This window comes from Anastrepha obliqua, chromosome 1, assembly GCF_027943255.1.
Source record: "Anastrepha obliqua isolate idAnaObli1 chromosome 1, idAnaObli1_1.0, whole genome shotgun sequence".
NCBI classification, from domain to species: domain Eukaryota; kingdom Metazoa; phylum Arthropoda; class Insecta; order Diptera; family Tephritidae; genus Anastrepha; species Anastrepha obliqua.
The window spans coordinates 47064057-47086747 of NC_072892.1; the positions used below are offsets into that span (position 1 = coordinate 47064057).

The 22691-nt window shown below is 35.5% G+C and overlaps 1 protein-coding gene across 6 annotated transcripts; it reads right to left on the reverse strand.

The window, feature by feature from the left end:
* Positions 1–524: 524 nt before the first annotated feature.
* On the reverse strand, positions 525–20914 carry LOC129252443 (arrestin domain-containing protein 1). Of its 6 annotated transcripts, none has more exons than XM_054890927.1 (5): positions 20755–20914; positions 19939–20347; positions 1806–2173; positions 1206–1728; positions 525–1121 (listed from the first exon to the last, which is right to left on the reverse strand). In XM_054890927.1, the coding sequence occupies exons 2-5, from the start codon at positions 20051–20053 to the stop codon at positions 697–699; spliced, it is 1431 nt and encodes a 476-aa protein (XP_054746902.1). In that variant the 5' UTR covers positions 20054–20347; positions 20755–20914; the 3' UTR covers positions 525–696. The 6 variants fall into 6 exon arrangements, with proteins under 6 accessions (XP_054746902.1, XP_054746908.1, XP_054746904.1 ...); XM_054890933.1 differs by having other exon boundaries at positions 19939–20243; positions 20558–20914; XM_054890929.1 differs by having other exon boundaries at positions 19939–20248; positions 20558–20914.
* Between the last annotated feature and the right edge of the window lie 1777 nt (positions 20915–22691).

Below are 22691 nucleotides of genomic sequence, written 5' to 3' on the forward strand. Positions count from 1 at the left end.
GATTTAAGCACCTCATACGCCTCGGACATCGTCATAGGCTCTGGATGTGATCCTACAACTCTTGTCGTTTTTGCAACCTGTTCTCGAAAACAACACTACACTTGCTTGCTGTTGTTGATGTTGTATCAACACAAACGTTCCCATAAATGTTTGGAGAATGTTGCTGGAGTAACAGTCCTTGGGGCGATATAAATCCGGCTCGTTCCAGTAACGTAGAACCGACCGTCGCGAGAATGACACTTGTTTCTCGAAAGTGATGCCAACAGCGAGGAGTAGACATCTCAACCAGGTACGACCCAGTCTAGGTTTATTGAGGAAACTTGAGGGCACAAAAGACCTGAAGATCAAAGTGTAAACATCCTCTCCCTTCTATTCTATTTTACTATATAGATACAGAGCGTGAAATGTTTACTTCCACAGACGAACTTGTTTTTTGCGCCAAAAATTTAATCTCGTGATCGAAGAAGATTTACTTTTAAATAAAACACAAAGTTTAGTATAAAATTGCACTCATGTATGCATATACATACATATAAGTATTTATCGTAAAATGCAATAGATGTAAAACATATGGAGGTATGCAACTCTAAAAAAATGAAAAATATTTAAATCCGCTAAATATCAATTTAGAACAATACACTGGTATAGTTCAAAGTTCGTACATAAACATAATTTTTCTTTAAGAAATAATGAGATTCATTTCCAACCAATACCAGGTTTGGAGCCAGGAGCTGGCGCTGGTGTGGGCTCATAATTTGGTGGCAAAGAAAAACCGAGCGCCTCTACATTACCACCACCTGGGGATGAATCTGGCTTAGCACTCGCGGCAGCATTGTGCAATGCCGGCCCAGATGGTGTAGATGACGAAGACGCTGCTGCTGGAAAAGGTGGATAATTTTGTGCTGCTGGTGAATTTTTGTGTTGAGGTGTCGCAGGTCCTGGTGCTGGTGTTGGAACAACAAGCGAAGGATATACACTATTTGATGGTGGTAATGGTTGATTGTTTGGACCATTACCAATAGGTGTTAAGCCTGTATCGCTGAGGAAAACAGGATAACGTGGACGGAATGTGTTATCTTCGAAGCTCTCGCATCTAATATCTTCCTCGAACATAGGCGGTGCTGAAATGACAAATTTAAAAATTGAAATAAAATACGTGGAGAAATTAAACCAATTATATTATTTGAAAATACTCTCAAACATACGTAGCGGTTTGTAGGTTGGTCCAGCGCCAGGTTGTGTCGTTACCGGTCCCTGATCGTTGGCACTTGCATATAACGGCACCGTGCCGATAGCCAGAGGAAATTCAATTACCAGATCGCCATGGATACGTGAAATTTTCGCAATAAATTTGAGCATGTAACTCACTTTGATAAGACTACAATTCTCCAACGAGGTGGGGGTGGTAGACGGAATTTGTAAATATTCATTGAATTCAGCTTTGTTATGTTTGACAACTTCACCACAATGATTATCGGCGACTTTAACCTCCACCACTTGCCGTTTAGCCTCTGGATTGCGGCTGGTGAATGTTACTTTTTTCATTAGACGCACTTTGACATCAGAGCAGTGCACATCCGATTGATTATCCAGCACAACGTGGAAACGTATCTTTTGCCCAGGTGCATAAGCGGAGTAGGGCACTGTGACATGCATCACCATCGGGCCTTTACCACCACAACACAAACCCCAACAAAACGTCTTTTCATCAATCTTATGCAATTGTTTCTAAAGAAAAATGAAACGGATTTGTAGGAAAATTAATATTTTCAAAGAAATCATTAAAAAGCAATTTTAACACATACCATATTGTCTGGATTGAGATTCAAATCATATGGCGATATCACCGTATAGCCTTGCTTGAATTTGTTGTCATAGCGCATGACACGATCGATCACCAAAGCGACCTCATGCTGCACCTGTCCCCATGACCCATTGAACGATGTGGGTGCATTCGGCGGTATGGTCGTTTGAAAGGCGAAGGTATACTTTCCAGCTGGCAAATCGAATTGTATGCCACCACTTTGTCCATAAACATGATTCTCTGTACTGTAGTACAACTCGGAGCCAGAAAATGTTTCGATGGTCTTTTGTGGCTTACCCTCCGTATCTTGTTTCGTTACATTTTCCGTCCAGCGGGTTTCGGCATGACCACAGATGCTAATGTAAATGGCTACATAAGAAATGAAATACATTAAAATGTAAGTACAGTAGATTCTGCTTTTATGCGGTTTTTTTTATGCGGTCTTGAAATAGTGCGGTTTTTTTTTAATTAAAAAATGCATGTCGACCTATCGGGAATTGTACATATAAACAAGATTCTAAACCAGCTAAGAAAAAACTCATCACAGATTATATCAAAAATTCTAACCCTACAAGTATGGAACCGCCTGCATCACCATCCAAATCAGACGTGTACATTTCCTCAAGTAACGGAAGTGATTTTACGCCAAATCCTAAACGAAATCGCAACATGCGGGTATTATCTGATTCTATTTCTGACGATGTAAATTTATTTTTCGATTCTGACGTTTCTTTAATAAAGATATAATTTTCAAAAATACAATTTTTTGTTTATGCGATTTTATTTAATTAATAAACGTATCTATAGTTTTACTATAGAACTGGTAGCTTTTTTTATGCTGTTTCTTGCGGAACGTATGTATATATATAGCGCATAAAAACAGAATCTACTGTATGTACATTAGGCCGGGTCGATTTTTGGGGAGGCAAAAAAATCGCCCATTGCTCTGTGAAAATCATGGGATCAAAATAAGAAGCTTTACCGAAGGAACCATACCTCTAAAACGAATTCTGATGTCCCCCAATTGGGTCGAACTTTTTAGTTTCTTTTCTATAACTCACTTAAATTAATTTTTTCATTTACATATGTTCTGACTAAATAAATTTCTTAAGATAAAAAATAGATATTATTATAAATAAATAATAAATATTATTATAAAAAAATAAAAATAAACAAAAAACTGATTTTTTCATGTAAAGGCCAAAAATGGTGATATTTTGAAATTGGGGGACATCAGAATTCGTTTTAGAGGTATGGTTCCTTCGGCAAAGTTTCTTATTTTGATTCCTAGAATACGATTTTCACAGAGCAATGAGCGATTTTTAAATCGACCCGCCCTAATGTACATAGGTGTTGAATAAATTCAGATGCAATATATTCGTATAAAGAGTTTTCCCAATAACAGGTGTTACAGGTAAATGGATTGCGCTATCGAGAGATGATTAACGATTTTTTATGGTTGGTATTGATCTGGACAACGTTATTTTCAACAAGACGGCGCTACGTGCCACACAAGCAACGAAACCATTGATCTTGTACGAGATAAGTTTCCGGACCGTGTTATCTCTCGAAGAGGTGATCACAATTGGCCACCGAGAACTTGTGATTTAACACCTTGTGACTTTTTTCTTTGGGGCCACGTGAAAGAGAAGGTCTACGCCAACAGCCCAGAGTCGATTCAAGACCTCAAAGATGGAATTCGTGAGGCTATCGAGGACATAGGGCAGCCACTTTGCAATTCGGTTATGGAAAATTTTATAAAAAGGATATTGTCCTGTAAGCGTGGTCGTGGTGGTCATTTGCCTGATGTTATTTTCCACTATTAACGGCATACCTTGCTCTTTATAACGAAATAAACATCCGATCATTTACATTTATTAAAAAATCGCATTTTTCTTTGGATATCAAAATAACACCTCTTATTGGAAAACCCTTTATAACATATACAAGACATAGACCTCAGCGCATAAATAATATATTAAGTATCGTTACCAATGTCGGCTGATAGTTTAGATAAGCCGATCTCCTCGACAAAAGTCTTCCAAAAGCTTCATAAAACAAAATTGGGAAATGCTCCAGGCTTAGATTGGATCCCATACGAATTCTTTATTAATGCAGATACATAATTTCTCGATAAGCTGGCTAAAGTCTACACTAGAATACTCGTATATATTAGTGGGCACGCGAATGCTGCTTTTAAAACTAAACTTTTTGAGAAAGGTAACAAGGATGAAGTTTCAAACTACAGAGGTATATCTTTCATGCACTGCATTGCCAAAACAATGATGGGCATCCTAAACGAGTGACTCACAAATTGGTTAGAGAGTGGAATATTACATAATCGCAGAATACCAAGCAGGTTTTCGGAAGAAGTACTTCACAGCGGACATCATTTGCAACTTTACATCAATTATTCACATAAAATTTGAAGAAAACAAAATTTATGCATTTTTTGTAGACTTCAATGCAGCTTTTGGACACAATTCTAAGACTTATTTTGAGTTACGAATTGCAAAATTTGGGAATTTAACCAAAATGGGAAATTTCATCCAAAATGTTTATAAGAATACAGACCCTGTAATCTAGACGGGCAAGGAAATGTCGGAAAAATTTAGTATATTGTCACGACTGAGGCAGGGTTGTTTGATGTCGCCGCTACTCTTTTCGATTTATCTGAATGAGTTACATGACAGCTTGGGAGGTAGTATCTGGGTTGAGGATATGAGTGTTAGACTTCTTCTGCATGCGGATGAAGATGTAGGTGATATAAATGAACTGCAAAAAATGATTTATAATCATGAAACTTAGTGTAACCTATGGAGCAAACAATAAAGCAATAATGGTTTACCGTCAACGAGGAAGGTTAGCAAATAGAAAGAAGTGGACGTTCAAAGGAGAACAAAAACCAATATCGACAGAAGATAATTATCTAGGTGTGAAATTTAAGTTAAAGTTAAGCTTTACAAACATTTTTTTAAATGGAAGCAGCGTAGTAAAAAATAGTTTAAACGCGACATGACGAACTTTTTTAGAAAAAGGCAAAATAAAATTATCAACAAATGGAATATCTTCTTTTAACAAGAGAAATACAAAGTTACGCCGCTCAAGTTTGGGGTTTTGACCTGTTTGATGAAGTAGATAAAACTCAGTTGTATTTTTTTTAATAAATTTGAACTTGAAAAACTAAAAAAAACTTAAAAACTACAAATACACCATCTTATTATGCTCTTTATAAACTACCTTTCCAAATTGTCATTTGCATCCATTACAACTTCACCTAGGACATATTCTAAGACCTTATTTGACAAATACAAATCTTTTGGGCAAAAGCAGTTCCGGACCTAGAAAGAAAATTATATCTAAGTCTGACTTACGACGTTCTAATAATGCTAAATAAAGGTGAGGTTAAGGTAGTAGCATACGCCGATGACTTGGTTCTAATGGTATCGGCTGAGATTTTGGAAAGTTCACTGGCTGTACTCAGTCGCTGGGCTGCCACTTGCAGCCTCCGAGTCAACTCTGACAAAACGGAGCTGGTGCTATTTACCAGAAAAAATATACCTCCACCCTTTCGATTTGCCAAATTAAACAACCACGTTCTCCCGCTTTCAGCGGAAGTTAGGTATCTTGGAGTGATACTTGATTCCAAGCTCCATTGGAGGCTACACATTGAAAATCGGGTAAAGAAGGCCAGTATAGCCTTCTACTCCTGCAAATCTATGTTCGGTAAAAAATAGGGACTCAAGCCACAGGTCGTGCTGTGGATGTACAACGCAGAGGTTTTGCCAATTTTAATGTATGGATGCCAGATTTGGTGGGAAGCTCCTCGAAAAGGCTACAATATCACTAAACTGGGGAGGGTGCAAAGGACTGCATGCATTGGCATCACCGGAGCATGTAAAACTTGCCCCAATGCTGCCCTGAATGTCGTTTTGCACTTACTTCCCATCGACTTTTCCGTTATTTCCATCGCAGCTCAAAGTACAATCAGGTTAAAGGAGATTGGCCACTGGCGGCAATCTCTCAAGGAACATGGTAGCATTTTCGGGCAGTTAACACCGCATTTCTCCGAACATCGAACATATTACTCTATCCGCATATTCTCTATCCTGCGAGTTTGAGGATCGTGCTAGGGCCATTTTTTCAAATAGGCAGGATTGGATCGAGGGGAAAATCTGCATCAAAGCTTGCACCTCTGTCCCTGACGGTTCCAAGATGGAATCGGGAGTCGGAGCAGGGGTTTTCTCCAAATCAGCCAATTTATCTATCTCCTTTAAACTGCCGAATACTGCTAGTGTCTTTCAAGCAGAAGTCTTTGCGATCCTGCAGAAATGCAAAGAGCTTAGGGAACGCGGGAGCAAGGGAGATATTAACATTTTCTCCGATAGTCGATCCGCGATTAAGGCTCTGACGACGCCATAGTGCAGAACGAAATTAGTAAACTCCTGTAAGGAGGAGATCAAATCTTTTAGGTGTGCAGGTAACATTTCTCTGATCTGGGTTCCAGGACATAAGAACATTGAGGGAAATGATATTGCTCATGAGCTTGTCAGGAAGGGGACTGAATTGGCCTCAGAGATCTCCTACCCGGTCATCGGCATCCACCTGACAATTGTTAAAGGGAAATTGTCGAACTTACTTCTCAGGTAGCGCAGAAAAGATGGAGTTCAATTTCTTCCTGTGCTGTTTCGAAAACCTTTTGGCCCCAATACAATATACGAAGGACTCAGAAATTCCTTTGGACTCTTCGTGACTCTTTACTGGTCACTGGACGATCGGCACACACGCGGAAAAGCTAGGATTACCATTTCTGTGGGGACCTTTAGAGAAGGAGACTATTGAGCAGTTTTTCTATAAATATCCGGATTTGGCGCTAGAAGGTTCAGAGCACCGGGTGCTCCTTTCTTTGACAGTCTGGGGCAGTCCCATCAATCTTCCCCATCCTAAATTCCACCAATCTTCTCCATTATATCAACAGCTCTGGCTGGCTGTAGATATCTGCCTGTTGGAGCTCTCATAATGGTATCAAAACGGCGCTTCAGTGCTACTTTAGAAGTGCCAGACTGGCACTTTAATCATTTCATCTACCAGACTTATGACATATCAGATAGGAGGCTGTGGAATACTAATATAGATGCACTTCTTTCAACTGTGAGCTCGAAGAACAAACAGAAATTGTGGGAAAGAACTTTGAAAAGTACTCCCATATATCAGGACCTAGATCATAATTTTGGTAAAATCTATTTCAACGATACGGTTCAAAATTATAAAATCTCGTGGATTTTGAAGGCCAGATTTGATCTTATTTACCTCGGAGGCCACAAAAATTTAAACTGCTTTATTTGTAATTTAATGGGGTATTCTAGTCTAGAATTAAAAAAAATCGAAATTTTATTTTTACATATTTTTAAAGTTTAGACATTTAAGAATATGTCATTAAGAGGATTTTTTATAATTCCTATTATTTCATGAATTGTACCTATATCCTTTTTGTTGGCATGGCATTGGTTCCGATCGGTCTTTTCTGAAAACTTTGAACGCGTTTTTGTCAAAACTACGCGTTTTTTTTCAAAACGTTTGGCATGATATCTCAAGTTGTACTGAACTGATTCACTTGAAATTTGGTGTGAGTCTTCGCAACACATATATCTATCGTTTAAACTATTATTTTAACAAAATTAAAATTTTTTACTATTAAAAAAAAAAATTAGAAATGTCCAAAAAAGTAGGAAAAAATTTACTAATTTTGCGGAAAGCCGTAATTTAGCAAAACAAATTCTTTTTCACTTTTTTTAGTTAGTACGATAGTGGCATTCATCTAAATTAATAACCTTTTTCATTTTTTTGTTTCATATCATTAGAAAACTTGCAATCATGACAAGTTTAGCGCGCCATTTTTTTAGACCCCCAATTCAACAGCTTATATAATTTTCAGATTTTAATTTTTTGACTTTTTTTATGCATTGCTAAAAGATTAATAAATGTTTAGTAAAAAAATGTATAGTAAAAATATTTTTCGTTTTTTTATTTATAGCATCCGCAAAAACAATTCAAACTCATGGCCTCTACACTAGAATACCCCTTACAGAATTAGAAAACATAGCACACTTCTTAGGAAGGTGCCCTATTTTGCGACAAATCAGATATCGGTACTTTGGGCAATTTTACTTAGGCCAAGATGAGGTTAATAATAGATTGAATGGCATTTGTTCAGGCGGATGGAATAGTCAATTCAATTGTGTTTTTCCGACTGACAACCATTTGGGTCACTGTCGTATATTCCTTAATAAATATTTTTTTAGATTTATATATATATATTTTTATAATGAAGAAAATAATTTGTCTAATCTAATCTAAAATCTATAGATGTAATATATATCCACATATGTATGTGTATATTAATGTCCACATACCTATAAATATGCAGTTAATCCTCAAATTAATTGTCTAAATTGAATTACTTTGCTCTAATTCACCTAATAGAATTGCTCTCAATTTATTTCTATAAAAATACTAAATAAGTCACGGAAATAATTGTATATTTGTAGCTCAAATGTTCATATGGCCATTGTTCAGCTTGTCTTACCATAGTAACATTTATCATTCTTCTGTAGGTGGAGAAAATGATGATCGTAGAAATTCTATTAAATATAATACATTTATGAATTGTTTGGTACTTAGGTCAAATGGGAGTAATTGATGGGCGTCTTACTAGTTTGCGGTACATAAAAGAACGCCTGTGAGTTCTAAGATGTGTATTTTTACATATTGCGTATAATTTCGATGTTGATGCGCAGAACTTAGGCGCACGAAGAGTCGCCATTATTCCGTTCTGTCAATCAGCCGCAACTATGATACATACATGGCGAATAATTTGGTTTCGATGCTTACATCATCACTAATCTAGCCACTCACATTTACCATTATTTTTATCCATAATTAAGTTAACTTAGCTGATCAACACCGATCTCATAGAGGACAGCACCGATCGATGTTTTTGCCAAGAGAGTTTATAGAGACCTACTCTTCAGATCCTACTCGTGATGCATAGCTGTGCTCTACAAAAGGCAGTTGTTGGGCTCTGAGCGAAGAACCAGCTGATGGTCTGACGTCACTTGAGATTTATTTACAAAAAATGAGATTGTGTTGGTGGTATATGAAAAAATCAACCAATGAAACTTCGTTGCCGTCTGAAAAACGACTGATTGGAGGAATGTGTGAATATGTGTGAAATGATTGTGCAAATTTCGGGTGACGTTAAGATTGTGTTAGTGATATACAAAAAAAAAAAAAAATCAACACAGTCTCCCCTCATGTTACTTTGTTGCTATCTGAACCATAGATAATAAGATGTGAAACTCTTTCATTTTGAGAGAGAGCGCGCCCATGAGAACGTTTCAAAACTTGGCAGCATTCACACATTATGGGATTTTGAACAGCTGATAGGCGAAATGGCGGGCTGCCAGCGAAAACGCGCCAAAAATAACTAACGAAAGCAGTTCGTTTTTGCTTAATGAAGAAATTACGCGATTGAAACGTTTATACTTATTTGTCTTAAAATTAATTCAATTGAAATGTAATAATTTGAATTGAAGTGAGTTTGTAGAATCCAAAGCTCGTTATATCCTTTTCGACTTCTACTTTTAATTAGTCTTATGTACATAATGTAATTTTATTGAAAACTGTGAGTTGGTTTATGTAAATTTGTATATACGTAAATATTCTATGGTTGAAAAGAGTAGGTAAGGGAATTGAATTTTAGTTTGAAATATTTTACAAAAATTAAAGGTAATCTGCTTTAACTTATTCTGTTCGTTGTTTGAGAATTTTTTTTGTTACCCAATTTCTGTGTTATATTAAAAAATCGCAATAAGTCATGTTTTTAATTATAACTTATGTTTTTCGCGTTCATTACTTTATTATTATTAAATTACTTTTATATTTCAGTTTTAAATAATTTCATTTACATATAAATTTTTATATTTTTGGCTTATTTATGTACATATTTCATACGGATTGTGCTTATTTGTAGTATATGTAGGTGTATATGAGTGATATAAGGCTATTCGGCAACCGCACACTAAATACTAACCGCAATGGTGATGTGGAAACTAAAAACTCCCAATTTTAGTTTAAAAAATACCCAATTCATGTTTCTACCGGTGTGGCAATATTGGAAAATGTTATAAAAAATGCACATTTTTCAGCGCTCTCACGAGAAAAAGAGTTTCACATCTAGTCATCTCTGATCTGAAAAAGGACTGATTGGACGAGTGTATGAATAAATGTGAAATGATCGTTCATGATTCGGCTTCCGAATCTCCCACGAGACGTGGCAGCCAAAGTTCCCCTAACAATTTTCTATTCACCATAGTTAAAGAGCGAAACTTGTAAATCTCGCATTCCTGCTTGTGATGTACTGTTTCGCCAGCTTTTAAAGGTTGTTGATTCTCTGATCCACGAAATCCATCAAGGAGAGGAGCAAAGCAGAACCTATGCAACTTAGTTATGAACTGCAAATTGCTTGGAATGACACAGGAGGTGTTGCGGGGCGCCATTAATTTTGTAATACAAATAATTATGTAAACATAAACGCACATCCTTTGTTAAGTGTTCCGTGTTCCTCCAGTTTAGCTAAGGAAGCTTCCCTCATTCTCTTGCGTTAATCAGCGAGACAACTTCTAAGGACATAACATTATATCCTACTATTAGTTTTTTAAGGAAATATTCAGAAGTTGAAGTAGGTTCTAAAAACTCATAACGCTCCCCAAAGATAAACTAAGAATAATACGGGCATTTTTAAAGGCCACTACAAACTGCGCAGCCATCTGCAAATTATCAGGATATGGTCCACTGATTCTAGTTGTTTCTTCGACCAATCCCAGGAGACTCTAATGCATTTTCCCCTTTAATGCAGTGCTATAATGCGGATAATTTTGACATATTTCGGTCAACTGCAGCTTTATCTTGAGTGTAATAAAGGGACTAAGTCTGGGTGAGGTGTTGTGATGAGGAAAGGGCACAAAATACCATGAGGACGAAGTGCAAATCTCGTAGTAATCGAATCTAATCTATACCGTACCAGAAGGTCTTAATGAACTGCTACGACAACGAAGACTTTTGGAAGGCAATGAGACGAAGGCGGCTGTAGAAAACCATTTTAGAAATAAATCTAAGGAATTCTTTTTCAATGGCATAAATGCACTATATTCACGATGTGAGAAAAGTATTTCACTACGTTAAAAAATAAAAGATATAAAGTCATGATATTCATTCGCTAAACAACTTAGACCACGAACTTTTTTGCCTGCATTCGTAAATTATGTATGTAAATCAGCTTATTTTGCAAATTACGTATAACAATTTCGTAAACAGATTTGTTTAGCTGTGAGAGGAGATTCTCATATCAATTCATATATGTATGTATTTTTCCGTTCATCGGCTCTGTGCTTAACAAGTTTCTGAACCGGCATTCTAACTATCGTCCATGTCGAATGCCGGTGGGTAATTCAATCTCATGATATTTGCATGTACTTGTCGTCTGTATAAGTATTTTCATACATACAAGTACTCACAATGTGCACACCTACATACGTACATACATAGACATGCATTTAATTGCTAAGCTTTGAAAATAGTGCAATTATCAGCAATTCTATAGCATATAAAATTATAGTGACTTACGTATTATACATACATACATATGTACGTACATGTCTGCGTGCAATCTATAAATTACAGCTTACAACGGATCAATGGGCTAGCATGCAAATAAAAAAATTTTTGCCTTTATCCATCAAAACTAAAAACACAAAAAAAAAATGTGAAAAACAGGTTTACTCAATAACGCAACTCTGGTACTAAATTTGATTCAATTTTTTGAAATCATGGATTAATTTGCTTTTGTTATATTGTTCTCCTTTTTGTTTGAAATAATTATAATAGTTTTTGTTACTGTGATGCGGTGTTAAATAATAGCGGCTTTATTGTCTTTGACTTCATTATTAATTTCGCAGATATACTATATGTACATATGTATTTTCATTCACAACTACATGTGTATGAATGTGTATATATATATATGCTGCTCGTATATGTAGACGTATTTCTACGAATTTCCGGTGACGCAATCATTTCGGCGTACAACAAATACATACACACATACATACATAGCTGTTTGCATATTTATTTTAAGCAGACACAGCCCAATAACTCGAATATTTACTAGGAATGACCTCACTACGCATTTACTTCAAATAGAGTTTTATATGTAAGTTGGAATGGAAGAATATTTTTTGTACGTGCAAGGAAGTCTTTGAAAGTCTCTATGATGCTGCGCAGCCACATAAAGTCTGAATGCTGCATAAAGCACCACACTTCTTCTTCTTTATATAATAAAACATCTAATTTTTAGGAAATAAATGCAACGAATAAATCTTGTAAAAAGTGTTGAACACAATTTTTAAAATGTACTCGTGTATCACTGATTCCAGTGTTTCCATAAGGACTTACAGTGTTTCCACAATAACCACCCAATCAACAGTTCTAAGGACACTAGTATTGGGTGTGTTTTTTAGCTGCATGAGAACTATCGATATCGATAACTATTGTTTGACAGCTGAGTATTGCAAACTGTATTCACATTTCTGTTCAATCATGGTGACAATATTTCAAAGGTGAGCTCGTTATTCGGCTCTGAGCGAATTTGGCAGAATCAGCTGATGGACTGACGTCACGGGGGAAGAAATTGAGAAGATGTGACCAAAACGTTCTGTTTTTGGTTCCGGCTCTCAGGGAATTTGACAGAGTCAGCTGATAGGCAGAAGTAATTATGGTCATGAAGCGGTTTGTTTACGAAAAAATTAAGATTGTATTAGTTATATACGAAAAAAATCAACACAATGTCACTCCGTTGCCGTCTGGACAATAACTAACGTGACAGCCAATGTTCCCCTCAGAATTCTCTTTTTCACCATAGCTAAACAGCAAACCTGGTAATCTATTATCCTTGCTGGTATCAAGGTTTGACAAGGCATCATGAAAATCATTGTGGAAATTTGCTTTGAAAAAAAAAAAAAAATCTGTTCGCGAAGTTCATAGAGCACTGGCGATATTTTTGTTTTGTTTTTTCCTTGTTTACTGCTCTCGGAAGCATAAGCCTCGACAAGACTCAGTCTTGCGTTGGTTCCTTAATCTACATATTTTGATTTCTGACAGGGTAGGTGATTAGCCTGCCGCTACCAGCCCTAAGTAGTGGGAATGCCCACCTGTCGTTGCTTAGGAGCAACGCCTTCTTACTGCTTAGAGCGCCATCTGTGTTGCATATTTTTCGGCCAGAAGGATATCACAGATGGTTCAAGACTTCGGAAAATTTTTGGTGGTTTACCGCGGTTGCTCGCTTCCTCTTTGCTGGTGCCACTGATACTATGCCGTAACTGTGTGTTTTTCTTTGTGTTTGCTTGAGGAATGGTATTTTTTTTTGTTTTTTTTTTTGTTTTTTTTTTTTTTTTGTTTAGAAACAGGGAAAGTAGGTAAATTCGTAAAAGTGCGAGGACCGTGCTTTACGTGGGATTCGAACCCACAACCTCTGGGATGGCAGGTTAGTGCACTTACGCTAAACCACCGAGGCCGCTCTGGCGATATCATCGGCCCTTATTGCTTTCGAAATGAGGAAGGAGCTGCGTTTACGGTGAATGCCGAGCGCTATCCAGCTATGCTGACTGAATTCCAAAAATTAATCAGCTAAACATCGACGGCATTTGGTGCCAACAAGACCGCGCAATTTGCTATCGATCGCGTTTAAAAATGATTTATTGCAGTATTCAAGCCACTATTGACGGCATACGGCCGGATTTATTGGAAAAAGTACTCAAAAATTTGACTGATCGAATGGACCATGTAACTCGAGTTCTCAAGTTCTTAATAAAAATCTAACATAATCTCAATGGCGAACAAATGTTAAATGTCGACAGAACTTCTGGCGGCACCTAGAGGTTTAAAAAATTGGATAAATTTTTAAAAGAATATGAACAGTAAACAGCTGACTGCCATATATCTATACTCATACGTGCATATGCATATACTTGTATACTTGTATACTCCTCCAATAACCAATGGTATAGGTTCGAATGAAGGGCTCGAAATTTGTATGAAATCCTCCTAGATGCAGATGGTTTTACGAGAGACTTTTTTATGCCAGAAATGTGGCCAACTATGCATTGGTCACACATATCGACTTTACGAGATGATAAGAGAAGCTAAAACAATTTAGTAAAATGAAGAACCCGAAGACAAAAAGAATATTGACAATCCCCTTCTCGGAAAGTCAGTTCGGTTATCGATCTCTGCGAGTATACTGAATATGGTGGAATGATTCTATAAGGATGAATGATCAATATGTGTGTGGCAAATCTATAAAACTGACGATCAGATTCTTATTTAGCGTCAAATAATGAAAAATACAAGTAAAAAGAGGATCGACGCTCACCATCTGTCCGCCCATTATAAAGCTGCTCTCCACAGCTCAATAAACAATTGCCGTTATACTACTTATTTGGTGTTACTTCTTTGAACCATTTGATACTGAACCGGACTTCATAAACTCTATCAAGTATTTAAATCTGATTCTGCAGAAGCCAGTTAGAATTTTAGAAGTGATATGCTCTCATCTATCATCTTCGTTTCTAATTACATTATTAGATTATGTTTCAATGACTTGATCTAGTGGTCAATGAAAAGAAGAATAAATACATATTAAGATATAATGATTAAACAGACAGTGCTCCTTTCACTGCCTTTCAAGATTTTAAAGAGTTTAGTCAGTTTAGAAATCAGCATTAAGGTCCCCCTTGGTGGTACGATGACAAATTGCTTTCGAGAAAATGTTCATGTCTCATGGGCGTCACAATGATGAATTGTGAGAGTTTTACAACAACACGGACATATGTAGTGCATCTAATTAATATCCAACTGACCCACTAGTCATGTCGCTCGAATTAATATAATTGCTAAAGACTTAAAATTGTTTTACGTGGTACCCGCAGGCCTTATAGTGACAGAGCGAAGTTTATTCCCTAGGTCCGGAGTTTTCACAACGAAACATATTTGGTCCATAAGTGTTTTTTATGAATACATCCTAATGAAATTTGGGAGCGAATTTGCGGCTTAAAAATTTTAAATTATTTCATTCATGCAAATGCCATGATCGCAGGCGATTTGTACACAATACGATACAAAAAAAATTAATTTTTGTATATCTAACTTAAAACGATCAAAAATTTATTTAAACGAAGTTTTTTAATATTTAAATAACATTTACTTCTGTACTACAGATGTTACGAGAACAAAGATATGCCACATTTTACTTATTTTTCATTCGGGAAAATTTGTAGAGAAGTCTAATCAAATACAGGGTGGCTGATGAAAGCCGCTACCAAAAAAAAATTGAAGAACTTTTTTTCTTTTTAAGTTATCTGTTCCATTTTTGTTTTAATTTGCAGATTGATCTTTAAAATTTATTAAAATGGATAACTGGGACACGCAAACAAGAATTTGGATAGTCCGCCGCTATCACGCACTGGAGTCCGTGGTTTTGGTACAGAGAGAGTACAGGCGGATGTTTGGCGCCGATCCCCCGAGCAGATGGACCATAAGGAGACTGGTGAATAATTTTGCTGAGCAAGGAACAGTCGCAAGAAGGCCTTATTATCGAAACCCACCAGTTCGGACGGAGGAAACGATCGCTGCTGTAGCTGCAGCTATACAAAGCAATCCAAGGGTTTCAACAAGAAGCTTATCTGCTCAACTTGGTGTCAGCCGACGGTCTTTGCAAACAATAATGCACAAAGATTTAGACTTATTTCCCTACAAAATTCAAATTACATTAACAAAATGAATGCAGCAGACTTGCCGATTCGCTTGGAATTTTGCCAGAAGATCCTGCAAATGGTGGAAGAAGACCAAAACATGTTAAACTGCCTTTTCATGTCTGATGAGGCCCATTTCGATTTAAACGGCAATGTGAACAAACAAAATTGTCGAATATGGAGTACTTCCAACCCACAGATACTCCACGAGACGGAATTGCATCCTCTTCGCGTGACAGTGTGGTGTGCGGTTTCTTCACGCTGTATTGTCGGGCCTTATTTTTTTGAAGAAAATGGTCACACCGTTACAGTTACTGGAGACCGTTATTTGAAAATGCTGAAAGAATTTTTCTATCCAGAACTACGCCGAAAGAGAATTCCTTTAAACTCTGTGTGGTTTCAACAAGATGGGGCAACGTCTCACATAGCCCAGACTGTTATGACAGAGTTGCGACGAAAATTTCCCAATAAACTGATTTCAAGAAACTCCGAATTTCGTTGGCCCCCCAGGTCGCCTGACCTTACTGCACCTGACTTTTTCTTGTGGGGTTTATGTAAACAAGAAGTTTATAAAACAAAGCCAACAAATTTGGATGAACTAAAACAATCCATTCGGGCAACAATTGCGGCTATTCCTGTCGCAACTCTCAAAGCAGTAATGAACAACTTTTTACTAAGATGCCGCACTTGTGTCAACGAGCATGGGGGGCATTTAAATTCAATTATTTTTAAAACTAGTTAAGCTACATTTAATAAAATTTAATGACCTTCAACTTGAAAAAAAAAAATAAATGAATTCCATACACTAAAAAAAAAGTTATTTGAGTTTCTTAATGTAGCAAAATTCATCAGCCACCCTGTATTAGAAACATTTCTGTGGGGAGGATGACCCACAAGTTTTCATTCGCAGTTATAGATTTCGAAGTCTTCACTGTGACTTATGGGACAGAGATTTCGTTTCACTGGATGATTCTAATTGACGACAGAAGTCTTCCTATGAGAGGAAAATTTGACGCTTGGTTGAATTTTGATTAGAGTATCAATTCGGTAGAAGAGTTTTTTATGTATATTTTATTTTAGTTTACCTTCTTTCATATTAGTTTACTGTTTTTTATTATACCATTCCTTTTTTATTCTTTATTTTTTGTATTTTTCTATTTTAGTTTCAGTTTTACAAAAACAGTTTTAGAATGTTTTAAACTTCTAAATGACGTATCTAAGTGCTACAAAGTGCACCTTATCTGGGTGCCAGGCCACAGGAATATAGCAAGAAACTGTAAGGCGGATGAACATGCTCGAACCGGTACAACGCTCGATCTCCAACCGGATAAGACGCTGATATTCATGCCTATAACCACTTGTAAATTACTTATAGACAGGGAAACCCTCAAAAAGGTAAATACAAACTGGCAAAACCTCACAACATGCGAACTAAGCAGACAGACATTGCCGAACTGGAACAGCGGTCGATCGAAGATCTTGTTAAGATTTAACAAAGAAGCTATAAGAAAAATGATAGGGGTATTAACTGGTCATTGTTTAATAGGCAGCCACGCTAGAAGGTTAGGACTCCCGTACTTCAATTTCTGTAGAAGCTGTCTTAATACAGCAGAAGAGGAAACGGTCAGCCACCTTTTATGTGAGTGTGAACGCTTAGCTATGAGGAGACTGCGCACTCTTGATACAGCATTTTTAACCAACGTAGCGGACATAGTACATCTAAAACTAACGAAGCTCTGCTCGTTTATTAAAGTTACCGGATGGTTTGAAAAGGAGCACGTAGGGTAAGAATAAGCTCCAGTGGTATCACAATGGACCTGCGAAAGGTCTAAGTGTGTCTTTACGACAACCACCCAACCTACCTACCTACCTTCAGTTTTACTTTAACTTAGATTAATTTAATTCTGCTTAATTAAATTTATTTTATTTTATATTGCTTGAATTTTAATTAATTTAATTTTGATTTTAATCTTAAATAATTTTATTTAAATTTCAGTTTTGCTTTAGCTTAATTTATTTAAATCTAATTTAATTTCATTCTGTTTTATTTTATGTTATTTATTTAAATTTTCTATTTTGTAGAATTCAATTTTAATATAATTTAATTTAATTTTAATTGAGTTGAGTTTTAATTTAATTTAGTTCAATTTAATTTTAACTAAGTTTAATTTTAATATAAATTTATTCTGTTTTAAATTATTTATTTAAATTTTCTATTTTGTATAATTCAATTTTGATCTAATTTAATTTAATTTTAATTGATTTGAGTTAGAATTCAATTTAATTTTAAATTAGTTCAATTAATTTCAATTTAGTTTTGTTTCATTTTAAATTAATTTAATTAATTTTAGTTTTACTTTATTTTAGTGTTAATTTAACTTAATTAATTTTGTCCTGTTCCATTTTATTTTATGTTATTTATTGAAATTTATTATTTTGTGTAATTAAATTTAATTTTAATTTAAATAAATTTTAATTTAGTTTCAATTTAGTTTTATTTCATTTTAATTAAATTTTACGTAGTTTTTTTTATTTTAGTTTTACTTTATTTTAATTCTAATTTAGTAAAGCTAAATTAAGCTAAAATTTAATTTAAATTAAGTTAATTTGAGTTCGTTTTATTTTAATTTTATTTTATTCCATTTTATTTTATTTTAGTTTAGTTTTTAATTCGACTCCATCTTATTTTATTTTATAAAGTATTTAATTTCATTTTAATTTCTTTCATTTTTTAAATCTATTTTATCTTACTCTGTTTTATTTTTATTTTGATTTTAGTTTTACTTTAATTTAGCTTAATTTAATTTAATTTAATTTGATTCCGTTTTATTTTATATAAATAAATAAATAAGAATTATTTCACTTATTTTATATACTTAAATTTTTTAAATTATTTTTATTCAATTTCAGTTTAATTTAATTCATTTAATTTAGTTTAATTCAATTCAATTTTATATAAATTGAAGGTTATTGCATTTATCCGATTTATTTGATTCATTTGATTTTAAATTAATTTAATTTTTATCTTAAATTATTTTATTTTAATTTATGGAGGGACCTACATTTTCAAGCCGACTCCGAAAGGCAGTTATTTTTATGAGGAGCTTTTTCATGGCAGAAATACACTCGGAGGTTTGCCATTGCCTACCGAGGGGCGACCGCTATTAGAAAAAACTTTTTCTTCATTTTGGTGTTTCATCGAGAATCGAACCTACGTTCTCTCTGAATTCCGAATGGTAGTCACGCACCAACCAATTCGGCTACGGCGGCCGTAGTTTTACTTCAATTTAGCTTAATTTATTTCAATGCTGTATTTATAAATATAAATAAATAAATAATTGAATTTTTTTATCCTATTTAATTAATTAATTTTAATTAACAAATTTAATACAATTTATTAATTTTATTTTATTTTCGTATGCTTTTTTATTTTATTTTATATAAATAAATAAACAATTTTATCACATTTCTTTTTTATTTCCAATCATTTTATTTTCATTTAAGTTAATTTTCTCTACTTTAATTTAATTTAATTTTAAATGTTATTTACTTGGTTTCTAACCTTGGTTGGGTTGGTTGGTTTAAGGGTGTCCCGCATCGGAGTGCCACATAGACCGCAAGTTGGGTCCGTTGTGTTGTAGCCCTAGAGCTCATTATATTATATGATTTCCCCACCTAACCGAGATTTTTATTATAGATTTCGGTGCAAAACATTGATTCGTTTCGAGAATTTAATGAGAGATTCGATTTTCAGGTCCGAGAGTACTGAAAGATTGTCAATTGTTGGAGAGCCTAGAAGAGCGAGTCGACTTCTGGCTAGGCCGGGACAACTGCACAGCAAATGCCTGCTCGATACTTCCTCATCTTCGTCCTCGCAGTATCTGCACAGGTCGTTTTGAGGAACCCCGAGCCGACGTGCATGAGTGCCCAAAAGGCAGTGGCCGGTGATAAGAGATATTATATGCCTCAGTTCGTGTTTCGATAGACTTATAAGGGTTTTTGTCTGTTTCAGATTGTAGGATGGCCAGATTTGTCTGGTCGTAACGCAAGGAGTTTCCACTCGCCACCTCCTTAATTTGATTAAATTTGCTTTTAATTGTTTTATTTAAATTTAATTTATTTTATTTTAACTCATTTTAATTTAGTTCAATGTAGTTTAGTTTATTTTCAATTTTATATACTTTGTCTAATTTAACTCAAAATCTCTTAATAATAATTAAACACTATAATATTAATTTACACCTTTACTGTGAGTTTTGCAATACATACATCTTATTATTTTCGTTCGTTTTGTGGTTAGCTCCGCAACGCCGGAAACAACTTGACCGGCATAGTAAACCCCCAGTGGATTATTGTCAAATGTGATTGTGCACTTGCTGGACATTGTTTTTATTATTTTTTGCTTTTGTTCTCAATATTCGCAACAGCTGCTTTTATTATTATTGTTCAACTTCGGCTGATATTTATTTAATATTCAACAGAGTTGCTCTTGTTCGTTTGTCCAAAGGCTGGTGATGGGTGTGGAAAGTATCGCAAATGCTGGGAAAAGTATTGCGACTCAACTGCTGCTCCAGCTGTTCTTGGGTGTGTATCAACCAAAAGCACAAAGAACGTGGAATAAAGTTTTAATATAACATCCGCAATGACACTTAATCGAGTTTTTTATGCAAAGCAGACACTACGTGTGAATTACTAGATATGTATATATGTGTGTATTTGATGCAAGCTGAAAAGCTACTTGGATAGTTGACGCGCGTTTCAAGGTTGGTCTTCTCTGTTAACCGATGCCGGCTATTTGCTTGAGTGAATAGTTTGTTATGTTTTATAGGTACATACATACATACATACATACATATATACTATGTATAATTTGCTTTTGATTACAAACTTGTCTCCTCTGCGTATAAGCCAAACTCTGTTGGTTCAACTCAGCACAAAACTTTATATTTTTGTATGTATATTGCGAATCTTTTAATTTGTTTATTGTTTTACTAGCTATTTATAGCTTTAAGTCCGTATGACATAATTTCACACGCACGCGACCGAACGACCGACCAACCGATCCAGCATCGACAATACTATTACCGCAGCTATTATCACAGCGGGTGTTTGGAAGCGCACAAACGGAGTAGAGCTAGCTTATTTTATTCTCGTTCGACACTGTCACCTATATTCGTAGGACTGTGCTTCACTAAACGCGTCTAAATGCCACCAACTTCAGTTCGAAACTGAATTAAATAAATAAATTGAACAAAAGCACAACGCACCTAAACAGGCACAGGCAATAACCAGCAGCCAGCAGAAAGACTCGACCTGCACTTATGCGTTGTCGTAGCCCTGCGCATAAGAATTTACCAAATACATACATATATACATATATTATGTATGTTTGTATGCATGCACTTTTGCCTATAAACCCTGCAGAGAAAAGCAATCCGTTTCGTGATGTGATGTGCTTCTTGTAAATACAGAACCACGACTGATTTAGATTACTTAATTTTTCCACTAGCAATTATAGAATTTCATACCGCGATACACATTAGGTACACAGGTAATTAAAGAAAGAATTATTTTCGCTAAAAAATCTACTACTATTTAGAGGCAGCCGACGCAGGTTTGCCAATGGGCGTTCTTCTGTCACACAATTTGCCGTCTTCTCTGAATATTGCATTTCAGCGTTTAAAAGCGGCTATCAAATTGATACCATTTATAAAGATTTCTGGAAAGCCTTTGATGGAGTATTGCATGCAATTTTATTACCTATGTATATCTTTAAACTCCTTCAGTAATGACATTGGTTCATATTTCAAAAATTTAAATATTCTTCTTTACGCAGATGATTTGCAGTTTTTCGTAATATTACCTGTGAGACCGTCATTTATCTCATTTATGTCTATCTCTCTTTCTATTATGGAGGTCCGGCAATCGTTGTATACTATCTTTAATCACCACCGACGGTCGCCGTAGCCAAATGGATTGGTCTGTGACTATCATTCGGGAGTGCGTAGGCTCGAATCTCCGTGCATAAAGCACCAAAATGATAGAAAGTGTTTTCTAATCGCCCCTCGGCAGGCAATGGCAAACTTCTGATTGTATTTTTACCATGAAAAAACTCCTCTTTAAAAAAAACACCTACCATTCGGGGTCGGCTTGAAACTGCAGTCCATTTTTGGGACAACATGAAGAGTCACACCAAAAATAGGGGCTCCGAGCTTCCCGGTCAAACACCCGAAAAAACAGTTCAAGCGCCAATTATATACTTATATGTTATATCCGACCCATAATTTAGAGAAATCTAGCATTTTTGCGCCGCTACTCAAAGGATTTCAAAGATCCGTATACCAGGAAGATTCCCTACAACTCTTTAGCACATTCGCTTTGCACTCCAACCAATAAAATTTGAAGAGCAATTTCCCTTCTACATTTCACGTTTTATGTTAATTAGTTTTAAGTCACTTGACAGCTGCAGAATAATCCAGTGTCTTGATTGTTTGTTTATGACATAATCAATGGTTCCATTGGCTGATTTGAACTTCTCGGGCAAAGCATTTCGTGTTCAAAGTCTCTTTTTTCTCTATGTGGCAACAGCCAATTATCTTTATCATGCACCTATAACTAAACCACATTTGGAGTATAGGAAAATCTCAAACAAACAGATTAATACTGATTTTTCATCTCTGAGGTCGACTTTTAAATCTTCTATTGACCCCCTGTACTGTTAGTTTTTATTGCCCTTTGGTGGGAGATGTTATTTACATATATGAGATGGCTGTAGTAATCGACATCTCATTAAGTATCGATCAATCAACTTAAAGTTTATGCTCGTTGTCAAGGTGATATTTACACTAGAAAAATTCGTTTGCTGTTTTTTGTTTGTTCTATTCCATTTGTGAGTTACAGGGTGTTAACAATGGAAGTCAACAAAGAGAACATTTCACATACGCAATCACAGAAACAATCGAAGTTGACCGGCATGTTAGTAGTCGTAGTATCACCCAGGAGCTGGAGATATACAAACAATT